Genomic DNA, 13,373 nt, shown 5'->3' on the forward strand with positions numbered 1-13,373 from the left:
GATTCCCATTGACTCCAGTTTAGCGAGGGCTCCTTGATGCCACACTCGGTCAAATGCTGCCTTGATGTCTAAGGGCAGTCACTCTCACCTCACCTCTGGCAGTCAGCTCTTTTGCCCATGTTTGAACCAAGGCTGTAATGAGGTGGCTGGGTGACCCTGGCGGAACCCAAACTGAGTGTCCGTGAGCTGGTTATTGCTGAGTAAGTGCTGCTTGATAGCACTGTTAAATACTCCTTCCATCGCTTTGCTGATGATGGAGAGTAAGCTGATAGGGCGGTAATTGGCTGGGTTGGATTTGTCCTGTGTCTTGTGTACAGGACACACCTGGGTCCACATTGCCAGGTAGATGCCAGTGTTGTAGCCGTACTGGAACAGCTTGGCTAGGGGTGCGCCCAGTTCTGGAGCACAAGCTTTCAGTGCTATTGCTGGGATATTGTCAGGGCCCATAGCCTTTGCAGTATCCAGTGTCTTCAGCCGTTTATTGAGATCACGTGGAGTGAATCGTATTGGCTGAAGGCTGACATCTGTGATGCTGGGGCCGTCCGGAGGAGACCGAGATGGATCATCACTCGGCATTTCTGGCTGAAGATTGTTGCGAATGTCTCAGTCTTGTCTTTTGCACAGACGTGCTGGGCTCCTCCATCATTGAGGATGGGGATATTTGTGGAGCCTCCCCCCACAGTGAGTTGTTTAATTGTCCCCCACCATTCACGGCTGGATGTGGCAGGACTGCAGAGCTGAGATCTGATGGGCTGCTAATGCTTTTCGGGAGGGTTTAAACTAATTCAGCAGGGGATTGGGAACCTGAATTGTAGCTCCAGTATACAGGAGGTTGAGAGTAGTGAGGTCATGAGTAAGGTTTCAAAGTTGCTGGAGTGTACCGGCAGGAAGGAAGGTGGTTTAAAGTGCGTCTACTTCAATGCCAGGAGCATCCGGAATAAGGCGGGTGAGCTTGCGGCATGGGTTGGTACCTGGGACTTCGATGGTGTGGCCATTTCGGAGACATGGATAGAGCAGGGACAGGAATGGTTGTTGCAGGGTCCGGGGTTTAGATATTTCAGTAAGTTCAGGGAAGGGGGCAAAAGAGGGGGAGGGGTGGCATTGTTAGTCAAGGACAGTGTTACGGTGGCAGAAAGGAAAGTTTGATGAGGACTCGTCTACTGAGGTAGTATGGGCTAAGGTTAGAAATGGGAAAGGAGAGGTCACCCTGTTGGGAGTTTACTTTAGCTCTCTGAAAAGTTCCAGAGATGTAGAGGAAAGGATTGCAAAGATGATTCTGGATAGGAGGCAAAGTAACAGGGTAGTTGTTATGGGGGACTTTAACTTTCCAAATATTGACTGGAAACGCTATAGATCGAGTACGTTAGATGGGTCCGTTTTTGTCCAATGTGTGCAGGAGGGTTTCCTGACACAGTATGTAGATAGGCCAACAAGAGGCGGGGCCACATTGGATTTGGTACTGGGTAATGAACCAGGGCAGGTGCTAGATTTGGAGGTAGGTGAGCACTTTGGTGATAGTGACCACAATTCAGTTACGTTTACTTTAGCGATAGAAAGGGATAGGTATATACCACAGGGCAAGAGTTATATCTGGGGGAAAGGCAATTATGATGCGATGAGGCAAGACTTAGGATGCATAGGATGGGGAAGGAATCTGCAGGGGATGGGCACAATTGAAATGTGGAGCTCGTTCAAGGAACAGCTACTGCGTGTCCTTGATAAGTATGTACCTGTCAGGCAGGGAGGAAGTGGTCGAGCGAGGGAACCATGGTTTATTAAAGTAGTTGAAATACTTGTCAAGAGGAAGAAAGAGGCTTATGTAAAGATGAGAAGTGAAGGTTCAGTTAGGGCGTTCGAGAGTTACAAGTTAGCTTGGAAGGATCTAAAGAGAGAGCTAAGAAGAGCCAGGAGGGGACACGAGAAGTCTTTGGCAGGTGGGATCAAGGATAACCCTAAAGCTTTCTATAGATATGTCAGGAATAAAAGAATGACTAGGGTTAGAGTAGGGCCAGTCAAGGACAGCAGTGGGAAGTTGTGCGTGGAGTCCGAGGAGATAGGAGAGGTGCTAAATGAGTATTTTTCGTCAGTATTCACACAGGAAAAAGACAATGTTGTCGAGGAGAATACTGAGATACCGGCTACTAGACTAGAAGGGCTTGAGGTTCATAAGGAGGTGTTAGCAATTCTGGAAAGTGTGAAAATAGATGTCCCCTGGGCCGGATGGGATTTATCCTAGGATTCTCTGGGAAGCTAGGGAGGAGATTGCTGAGCCTTTGGCTTTGATCTTTATGTCATCTTTGTCTACAGGAACAGTGCCAGAAGACTGGAGGATAGCAAATGTTGTCCCCTTGTTCAAGAAGGGGAGTAGAGACAACGCCGGTAACTATAGACCAGTGAGCCTTACTTCTGTTGTGGGCAAAGTCTTGGAACGGTTTATAAGAGATAGGATTTATAATCATCTAGAAAGGAATAATTTGATTAGGGATAGTCGACACGGTTTTGTGAAGGGTAGGTCGTGCCTCACAAACCTTATTGAGTTCTTTGAGAAGGTGGCCAAACAGGTGGACGAGGGTAAAGCAGTTGATGTGCTGTATATGGATTTCAGTAAAGCGTTTGATAAGGTTCCCCACGGTAGGCTATTGCAGAAAATACGGAGGCATGGGATTCAGGGTGATTTAGCGGTTTGGATCAGAAATTGGCTAGCTGATAGAAGACAAAGGGTGGTGGGAAATGTTCAGACTGGAGTCCAGTTACTAGTGGTGTACCACAAGGATCTGTTTTGGGGCCGCTGCTGTTTGTCATTTTTATAAATGACCTGGAGGAGGGCGCAGAAGGTTGGGTGAGTAAATTTGCAGATGACACAAGTTGGTGGAGTTGCGGACAGTGCGGAAGGATGTTGCAGGTTACAGAGGGACATAGATAAGCTGCAGCGCTGGGCTGGGCAAATGGAGTTTAATGCAGAAAAGTGTGAGGTAATTCATTTTGGAAGGAATAACAGAAAGGCAGAGTACTGGGCTAATGGTAAGATTCTTGGTAGTGTGGACGAGCAGAGAGATCTCGGTGTCCATGTACATAGATCCCTGAAAGTTGCCACCCAGGTTGATAGGGTTGTTAAGAAGGCGTACGGTGTGTTAGCCTTTATTGGTAGAGGGATTGAGTTCCGGAGCCATGAGGTCATGTTGCAGCTGTACAAAACTCTGGTGCGGCCGCATTTGGAGTATTGCGTGAAGTTCTGGTCGCCACATTATAGGAAGGATGTGGAAGCATTGGAAAGGGTGCAGAGGAGATTTACCAGGATGTTGCCTGGTATGGAGGGAAGATCTTATGAGGAAAGGCTGAGGGGCTTGAGGCTGTTTTCGTTAGAGAGAAGAAGGTTAAGAGGTGACTTAATTGAGGCATACAAGTTGATCAGAGGATTAGATAGGGTGGACAGTGAGAGCCTTTTTCCTCGGATGGTGATGGCTAGCACAAGGGGACATAGCCTTAAATTGAGGGGAGATAGATATAGGACAGATGTCAGAGGTATGTTCTTTACTCAGAGAGTAGTAAGGGCGTGGAATGCCCTGCCTGCAACAGCAGTGGACTCGCCAACACTAAACGCATTTAAATGGTCATTGGATAGGCATATGGACGATAAGGGAATAGTGTAGATGGGCTTTAGAGTAGTTTCACAGGTCGGCGCAACATCGAGGGCCGAAGGGCCTGTACTGCGCTGTAATGTTCTGTGTGTGTGTTGTGGAATCCCTTAGCTCTGTTATGATTTGCTGCTTATGCTGTTTGGCTCACAAGTAGTCCTGTGTTGTAGCTTCACCAGGTTGACACCTCATTTTTCAGTCTGCCTGATATTGTTCTTGGCATGCTCCCCTGCACTCTTCATTGAACCAGGGTTGATCCCCTGGCTGGGTAGTAATGATAGAGTGGGGGAAATGCCGGGCCATGAGGTTACAGATTGTGGTTGAATACAATTCTGCTGCTGCCGATGGCCCACAGCACCTCATGGATGCCCAGTGTTGAGTTGCTAAATCTGTTCGAATTCTATCCCATTTAGCACGGTGGTAGTGCCACACAACAATGTGGTCAATCCTGTGTTAATAATAAAGTTTGTTTTATCTACTAGTCAGCGCAATCTCTCCTGGAGCAAAATATCCCTTCCTCACAGTTTACAAGTTAAACATTTGTTGGGGACTTTTCCAGTTTCCTGATGTGAATTGTGGTGTGATCTGGTCCCCTAACACCCCTCCATCATTTTGAACATCTCAAATCTCCTCTCGGCCTTCAATTCTCGGGGATTAATGTCCCCGTATCTCCAATTTCACCGCCTGGCACCGTTCCTCTGAATCTTTTCCACACTCTCTCTAATCATTCAGATCCTTCCTATAGTGTTGCGCCCAGAGCACTGCACAATATCCCAGCTGAGGTCTGATTAGTGTCTTGTATCAGTTCAGCCCGACATCCTTTCTCATGCACTCTGCCCCCCCCCACAATAATAAAGCCCAAATATGTTTTGATAACTGCTCTCTCCACCTGACCTGCGTACATGATCTGTACACATCTACACACAGATCCCTCTGCTAGTTTTACCCCTCCTTCTATATTGTCCTTCCATGTTCTTCCCACCAAAATGCATCACCTCCACTTCTCCGCATTGAACTTCATCTGCCACCTCTCTGCCCACCCTAGCCCTAACCATGTCTCTGTCCTTTTGCAGTTAGCGCTGTCTTCTTCACACTATAATTCCGCATTTTGTCTTGGATTCTTGTGCTGAAATTGTGCCCTGTTCACCCACGTCCGGGTCATGGATAAAGAACAGGTAAAGCAGGTATCCTAATCCCGAGCCCTGAGGAAGCCTGTTGCTTATCCTCCATCCATCCCTCCTCTCTGTCCCCCATCACTCACACAACATTGTGTCTGAGCTCCCACCGTCTCTGCTAATCCTCTTTCAACTTTGCTGACGGGTCTATGTGCAAACAATCATCCTCATCAACTCTCTCTGTCCCCTCGTCAAAAACCTCCGGCAAGTTCGTCAAACATGATTTTCCCTGAACAAATCCGGACGAGCGTTCCTTCATTATTCCACGTTTGTCTCAGTGACTTGCTGCTGTTTTGGGAGCTTTCCCATCAATGACCAGCCTGTATTTGCTGGATTATCCCCAGTCCTCTGGCAGCAACTCGGGATTTCAGGAGGATTCGAAGATGCTGCCCTCACTTTCCTCCGGGTTGAGTCAGTGCGCGAGGTAAATCTCCGCTTTGATGCAAACAAACATTAAAGATGAAACTCCCTACCTTCAGATCCCGGCTCTGCGATCTCAGCCATTCCTGGATGTATCCCTTAGGATCCTTTGAGAAACTCAGCATAAAATCTCTCTGAATCTTCAGCTGGTTAATCGATTCGATGGTTTCGTGGATCTGAGGAAACAAAACAATCAGGGTGACTCCTGTCCACTTCTGCAAGGACCGGCTCAATGGCTCTCCGCTCGCTTTTACTAATCATCTTAGTGATCAGACCCCCCCCGCAAGGTAATCTGCTCAAATTCCACCCCCCCCCCCCCAGGTAATCTGCTCAAATTCCACCCCTCCCCCCCCCCCAGGTAATCTGCTCAAATTCCACACTCCGCCCGCCCCCCGCCCCCCCCCCCCCCCAGGTAAGCTGCTCAAATTCCACACTCCGTTATTCAGCACCATTGCGTTTCCTCACTTTCTGTACTCAGTGTCGCTCCAGATCCCCACATTGTTCCAGCTCCGGATTGTGCACCAGCCCCCCCACCCGGCCCTCACCCCCCCACCCTGCCCCCCGGCCCTCACACCCCCCCCCCCACCCTGCCCCCCGGGCCCTCACACCCCCCACCCTGCCCCCCGGCCCTCACCCCCCCCACCCACCCTGCCCCCCGGGCCCTCACCCCCCCACCCTGCCCCCCGGCCCTCACCCCCCCCACCCACCCTGCCCTCCGCACCCCCCCCACCCACCCTGCCCTCTGCACTCCCCTCCACTCACCCTGCCCTCCGCAACCCCTCACCCACCCTGCCCTCATCCCCCCCACCCTGCCCTCGCCCCCCCACCCTGCCCTCGCCCCCCCACCCTGCCCTCGCCCCCCCACCCTGCCCTCGCCCCCCCACCCTGCCCTCGCCCCCCCACCCTGCCCTCGCCCCCCCACCATGCCCTCACCCCCCCACCCTGCCCTCACCCCCCCACCCTGCCCTCACCCCCCCACCCTGCCTTCACCCCCCACCCTGCCCCCCGGCCCTCACACCCCCCCCCCACCCTGCTCCCCAGCCCTCACCCCCCCACCCACCCTGGCCCCCGGCCCTCACAACCCCCCCCCCCCACCCTGCCCCCCGGCCCTCACCCCCTCCACCCACCCTGCCCTCCGCACCCCCCTCCACCCACCCTGCCCTCCGCACCCCCCTCCACCCACCCTGCCCTCCGCACCCCCCTCCACCCACCCTGCCCTCCGCACCCCCCCCACCCACCCTGCCCTCCGCACTCCCCTCCACCCACCCTGCCCTCCGCACTCCCCTCCACCCACCCTGCCCTCCGCACCCCCCTCCACCCACCCTGCCCTCCGCACTCCCCTCCACCCACCCTGCCCTCCGCAACCCCCCACCCACCCTGCCCTCCGCAACCCCCCACCCACCCTGCCCTCCGCAACCCCCCACCCACCCTGCCCTCCGTCCGCCCACCCTGCCCTCCGCCCCCCCCACCCTGCCCTCAACCCCCCACCCTGCCCTCCGCCCCCCCACCCTGCCCTCCGCCCCCCCACCCTGCCCTCCGCCCCCCCACCCTGCCCTCCGCCCCCCCACCCTGCCCTCCGCCCCCCACCCTGCCCTCGCCCCCCCACCCTGCCCCCGCCCCCCCCACCCTGCCCTCACCCCCCCCACCCTGCCCTCCCCCCCCCCCCCCTGCCCTCACCCCCCCCACCCTGCCCTTGCCCCCCCACCCTGCCCTTGCCCCCCCCCACCCTGCCCTCGCCCCCCCCACCCTGCCCTTGCCCCCCCCCACCCTGCCCTCACCCCCCCCACCCTGCCCTCACCCCCCCCACCCTGCCCTCACCCCCCCCACCCTGCCCTCACCCCCCCCACCCTGCCCTCACCCCCCCCCACCCTGCCCTCACAACCCCCCACCCTGCCCTCAACCCCCCCACCCTGCCCTCACTCCCCCACCCTGCCATCATCCCCTCCCTGCCCTCAACCCCCCACCCTGCCCTCAACCCCCCACCCTGCCCTCAACCCCCCCACCCTGCCCTCACCCCCCCCACCCTGCCCTCACCCCCCCACCCTGCCCTCATCCCCCCCCCACCCTCAACCCCCACCCTGCCCTCAACCCCCCACCCTGCCCTCACCCCCCCACCCTGCCCTCCGCCCCCCCACCCTGCCCTCCGCCCCCCCACCCTGCCCTCCGCCCCCCCACCCTGCCCTCCGCCCCCCCACCCTGCCCTCGCCCCCCCACCCTGCCCTCGCCCCCCCCACCCTGCCCTCACCCCCCCACCCTGCCCTCACCCCCCCCACCCTGCCCTCACCCCCCACCCTGCCCTCACAACCCCCCACCCTGCCCTCGCCCCCCCCCACCCTGCCCTCACCCCCCACCCTGCCCTCACCCCCCCCACCCTGCCCTCACCCCCCCCACCCTGCCCTCACCCCCCCCACCCTGCCCTCACCCCCCCCACCCTGCCCTCACCCCCCCCACCCTGCCCTCACAACCCCCCACCCTGCCCTCAACCCCCCCACCCTGCCCTCACTCCCCCACCCTGCCATCATCCCCTCCCTGCCCTCAACCCCCCACCCTGCCCTCAACCCCCCCCCCTGCCCTCAACCCCCCCACCCTGCCCTCACCCCCCCCACCCTGCCCTCACCCCCCCACCCTGCCCTCATCCCCCCCCACCCTCAACCCCCACCCTGCCCTCAACCCCCCACCCTGCCCTCACCCCCCCACCCTGCCCTCACCCCCCCACCCTGCCCTCCGCCCCCCCACCCTGCCCTCACCCCCCCACCCTGCCCTCACCCTCCCACCCTGCCCTCACCCCCCCACCCTGCCCTCACCCCCCCACCCTGCCCTCACCCCCCCCACCCTCAACCCCCACCCTGCCCTCACCCCCCCCACCCTGCCCTCACCCCCCCACCCTGCCCTCACCCCCCCACCCTGCCCTCACCCCACCCACCCTGCCCCCCGCACCCCCGTCCACCCACCCTGCCCTCCGCACCCCCGTCCACCCACCCTGCCCCACGCACCCCCCCACCCACCCTGCCCTCCGCACCCCCGTCCACCCACCCTGCCCTCCGCACCCCCCCATCCACCCTGCCCTCCGCACCCCCGTCCACCCACCCTGCCCTCACCCCCCACCCTGCCCTCACAACGCCCCCCCCCCCCCCCCCCCGCTGACGGACTGTACTGAGACTGGCTACCTTGTTATCCAGCGCTGCGATCTCCTGCTGATTGGCTGTTGACAGGAGGAAGCTGCTCATCTGTCCCTTCAGGGGGTCGTCGACCTCAACATCGATATCGTAACAGGCCGTCTTCTTCTGATCATTGGGGTCCACACTGAGAACGGCAGCAAAACAGTCACAACGGGAATGCTGAGAGATTCAATCCTCATCACATCCGTCTGTCTCAGTGTCTGTACGGTCTGTGTGTGTGTGTGTGTGCGTGTCTCAGTGTCTGTACGGCCTGTCTGTGTGTGTGTCTCAGTGTCTGTACGGTCTGTGTGTGTGTGTGTGTGTGTGTCTCAGTGTCTGTACGGTCTGTGTGTGTGTGTCTCAGTGTCTGTACGGTCTGTCTGTGTGTGTGTGTGTGTCTCAGTGTCTGTACGGTCTGTGTGTGTGTGTGTCTCAGTGTCTGTAGGGTCTGTGTGTGTGTGTGTGTGTGTGTCTTAGTGTCTGTACGGTCTGTGTGTGTGTGTGTCTCAGTGTCTGTAGGGTCTGTGTGTGTGTGTGTGTGTGTCTTAGTGTCTGTACGGTCTGTGTGTGTGTGTGTGTGTCTCAGTGTCTGTATGGTCTGTGTGTGTGTGTGTGTGTCTCAGTGTCTGTACGGTCTGTGTGTGTGTGTGTATCAATGTCTGTACGGTCTGTGTGTGTGTGTGTGTCTCAGTGTCTGTATGGTCTGTGTGTGTGTGTGTGTCTCAGTGTCTGTACGGTCTGTGTGTGTGTGTGTATCAATGTCTGTACGGTCTGTGTGTGTGTGTGTGTCTCAGTGTCTGTACGGGCTGTGTGTGTGTGTGTGTATCAGTGTCTGTACGGTCTGTGTGTGTGTGTGTGTCTCAGTGTCTGTACGGTCTGTGTGTGTGTATCAGTGTCTGTACGGTCTGTGTGTGTGTGTGTGTCTCAGTGTCTGTACGGTCTGTGTGTGTGTGTGTGTGTCTCAGTGTCTGTACGGTCTGTGTGTGTGTGTATCAGTGTCTGTACGGTCTGTGTGTGTGTGTGTATCAGTGTCTGTACGGTCTGTGTGTGTGTGTATCAGTGTCTGTATGGTCTGTCTGTGTGTGTGTGTGTGTCTCAGTGTCTGTACGGTCTGTGTGTGTGTGTGTCTCAGTGTCTGTAGGGTCTGTGTGTGTGTGTGTCTTAGTGTCTGTACGGTCTGTGTGTGTGTGTGTCTCAGTGTCTGTAGGGTCTGTGTGTGTGTGTGTGTGTGTGTCTTAGTGTCTGTACGGTCTGTGTGTGTGTGTGTGTGTGTCTCAGTGTCTGTATGGTCTGTGTGTGTGTGTGTGTCTCAGTGTCTGTACGGTCTGTGTGTGTGTGTGTATCAATGTCTGTACGGTCTGTGTGTGTGTGTGTGTCTCAGTGTCTGTATGGTCTGTGTGTGTGTGTGTGTCTCAGTGTCTGTACGGTCTGTGTGTGTGTGTGTATCAATGTCTGTACGGTCTGTGTGTGTGTGTGTGTCTCAGTGTCTGTACGGGCTGTGTGTGTGTGTGTGTATCAGTGTCTGTACGGTCTGTGTGTGTGTGTGTGTCTCAGTGTCTGTACGGTCTGTGTGTGTGTATCAGTGTCTGTACGGTCTGTGTGTGTGTGTGTGTCTCAGTGTCTGTACGGTCTGTGTGTGTGTGTGTGTGTCTCAGTGTCTGTACGGTCTGTGTGTGTGTGTATCAGTGTCTGTACGGTCTGTGTGTGTGTGTGTATCAGTGTCTGTACGGTCTGTGTGTGTGTGTATCAGTGTCTGTATGGTCTGTGTGTGTGTGTGTCTCAGTGTCTGTACGGTCTGTGTGTGTGTGTGTGTGTGTATCAGTGTCTGTACGGTCTGTGTGTGTGTGTGTGTATCAGTGTCTGTACGGTCTGTGTGTGTGTGTGTATCAGTGTCTGTACGGTCTGTGTGTGTGTGTGTGTGTGTGTGTCTCAGTGTCTGTACGGTCTCTGTGTGTGTGTGTGTGTGTATCAGTGTCTGTACGGTCTGTGTGTGTGTGTGTGTATCAGTGTCTGTACGGTCTGTGTGTGTGTGTCTCAGTGTCTGTACGGTGTGTGTGTGTGTGTGTGTGTGTGTATCAGTGTCTGTACGGTCTGTGTGTGTGTGTGTGTGTGTGTGTATCAGTGTCTGTACGGTCTGTGTGTGTGTGTGTGTGTATCAGTGTCTGTACGGTCTGTGTGTGTGTGTGTGTGTGTGTGTATCAGTGTCTGTACGGTCTGTGTGTGTGTGTGTGTATCAGTGTCTGTACGGTCTGTGTGTGTGTGTATCAGTGTCTGTACGGTCTGTGTGTGTGTGTGTGTATCAGTGTCTGTACGGTCTGTGTGTGTGTGTGTGTATCAGTGTCTGTACGGTCTGTGTGTGTGTGTATCAGTGTCTGTACGGTCTGTGTGTGTGTGTATCAGTGTCTGTACGGTGTGTGTGTGTGTGTATCAGTGTCTGTACGGTGTGTGTGTGTGTGTGTGTGTGTGTGTGTGTGTATCAGTGTCTGTACGGTCTGTGTGTGTGTGTCTCAATGTCTGTACGGTCTGTGTGTGTGTGTGTGTGTGTCTCAGTGTCTGTACGGTCTGTGTGTGTGTGTGTGTCTCAGTGTCTGTACGGTCTGTGTGTGTGTGTGTGTGTGTGTATATCAGTGTCTGTACGGTCTGTGTGTGTGTGTGTATCAGTGTCTGTACGGTCTGTGTGTGTGTGTGTGTGTGTCTCAGTGTCTGTACGGTCTGTGTGTGTGTGTGTGTGTGTGTGTGTATCAGTGTCTGTACGGTCTGTGTGTGTGTGTGTCTCAGTGTCTGTACGGTCTGTGTGTGTGCGTGTGTGTGTGTGTGTGTGTGTCTCAGTGTCTGTACGGTCTGTGTGTGTGTGTGTGTGTGTGTGTGTGCGTGTGTGTGTGTGTATCAGTGTCTGTACGGTCTGTGTGTGTGTGTGTATCAGTGTCTGTAGGGTCTGTGTGTGTGTGTGTGTGTGTCTCAGTGTCTGTACGGTCTGTGTGTGTGTGTGTGTGTGTGTGTGTGTATCAGTGTCTGTACGGTCTGTGTGTGTGTGTGTCTCAGTGTCTGTACGGTCTGTGTGTGTGCGTGTGTGTGTGTATCAGTGTCTGTACGGTCTGTGTGTGTCTCAGTGTCTGTACGGTTTGTGTGTGTGTGTGTGTGTCTCAGTGTCTGTACGGTCTGTGTGTGTGTGTGTGTGTGTATCAGTGTCTGTACGGTCTGTGTGTGTATCAGTGTCTGTACGGTGTGTGTGTGTGTGTGTATCAGTGTCTGTACGGTCTGTGTGTGTGTGTGTCTCAGTGTCTGTACGGTTTGTGTGTGTGTGTGTGTGTATCAGTGTCTGTACGGTCTGTGTGTGTGTGTATCAGTGTCTGTACGGTCTGTGTGTGTGTGTATCAGTGTCTGTACGGTCTGTGTGTGTGTGTCTCAGTGTCTGTACGGTTTGTGTGTGTGTGTGTGTGTGTGTATCAGTGTCTGTACGGTCTGTGTGTGTGTGTATCAGTGTCTGTACGGTTTGTGTGTGTGTCTCAGTGTCTGTACGGTCTGTGTGTGTGTGTGTCTCAGTGTCTGTACGGTTTGTGTGTGTGTGTGTGTGTCTCAGTGTCTGTACGGTCTGTGTGTGTGTGTGTGTGTGTGTCTCAGTGTCTGTACGGTCTGTGTGTGTGTGTGTGTCTCAGTGTCTGTACGGTCTGTGTGTGTGTGTGTGTGTGTGTATCAGTGTCTGTACGGTCTGTGTGTGTGTGTGTGTGTGTGTGTATCAGTGTCTGTACGGTCTGTGTGTGTGTGTGTGTGTGTGTGTGTATCAGTGTCTGTACGGTCTGTGTGTGTGTGTGTGTGTGTGTCTCAGTGTCTGTACGGTGTGTGTGTGTGTGTCTCAGTGTCTGTACGGTCTGTGTGTGTGTGTGTGTGTGTGTGTGTGTGTATCAGTGTCTGTACGGTCTGTGTGTGTGTGTGTGTGTGTGTGTCTCAGTGTCTGTACGGTCTGTGTGTGTGTGTGTGTGTGTGTGTGTGTATCAGTGTCTGTACGGTCTGTGTGTGTGTGTGTGTGTGTGTGTCTCAGTGTCTGTACGGTGTGTGTGTGTGTGTGTGTGTATCAGTGTCTGTACGGTCTGTGTGTGTGTGTGTGTGTATCAGTGTCTGTACGGTCTGTGTGTGTGTGTATCAGTGTCTGTACGGTCTGTGTGTGTGTGTATCAGTGTCTGTACGGTCTGTGTGTGTGTGTCTCAGTGTCTGTACGGTTTGTGTGTGTGTGTGTATCAGTGTCTGTACGGTCTGTGTGTGTGTGTGTATCAGTGTCTGTACGGTCTGTGTGTGTGTGTGTGTGTATCAGTGTCTGTACGGTCTGTGTGTGTGTGTGTGTGTCTCAGTGTCTGTACGGTCTGTGTGTGTGTGTATCAGTGTCTGTACGGTCTGTGTGTGTGTGTCTCAGTGTCTGTACGGTTTGTGTGTGTGTGTGTATCAGTGTCTGTACGGTCTGTGTGTGTGTGTGTGTGTATCAGTGTCTGTACGGTCTGTGTCTGTGTGTGTGTGTATCAGTGTCTGTACGGTCTGTGTGTGTGTGTGTGTGTGTCTCAGTGTCTGTACGGTCTGTGTGTGTGTGTGTGTGTGTCTCAGTGTCTGTACGGTCTGTGTCTGTGTGTGTGTGTATCAGTGTCTGTACGGTCTGTGTGTGTGTGTGTGTGTGTATCAGTGTCTGTACGGTCTGTGTGTGTGTGTGTATCAGTGTCTGTACGGTCTGTGTGTGTGTGTGTGTGTATCAGTGTCTGTACGGTATGTGTGTGTGTGTGTATGTGTATCAGTGTCTGTACGGTATGTGTGTGTGTGTGTATGTGTATCAGTGTCTGTACGGTCTGTGTGTGTGTGTGTGTGTATCAGTGTCTGTACGGTATGTGTGTGTGTGTGTATGTGTATCAGTGTCTGTACGGTCTGTGTGTGTGTGTGTGTATCAGTGTCTGTACAGTCTGTGTGTGTGTGTATCAGTGTCTGTACGGTCTGTGTGTGTGTGT

At 54.8% G+C, this 13,373-nt stretch overlaps 1 protein-coding gene across 1 annotated transcript in view; it reads right to left on the reverse strand.

Moving 5' to 3' along the window:
* LOC119972188 (SWI/SNF-related matrix-associated actin-dependent regulator of chromatin subfamily D member 3) overlaps positions 1 to 13,373 on the reverse strand; it is a 50,570-nt gene that overhangs the window by 7,611 nt on the left and 29,586 nt on the right. The window contains exons 5-6 of the mRNA XM_038808521.1: positions 8,398 to 8,533; positions 5,284 to 5,406 (exon numbers count right to left, since the gene is read on the reverse strand). Coding sequence (XP_038664449.1) covers positions 5,284 to 5,406; positions 8,398 to 8,533 — 259 coding nt within the window. The remainder of the gene's footprint in view (positions 1 to 5,283; positions 5,407 to 8,397; positions 8,534 to 13,373) is intronic.

This window comes from Scyliorhinus canicula, chromosome 10 (genome assembly GCF_902713615.1).
Source record: "Scyliorhinus canicula chromosome 10, sScyCan1.1, whole genome shotgun sequence".
Taxonomy (NCBI): Eukaryota; Metazoa; Chordata; class Chondrichthyes; order Carcharhiniformes; family Scyliorhinidae; genus Scyliorhinus; species Scyliorhinus canicula.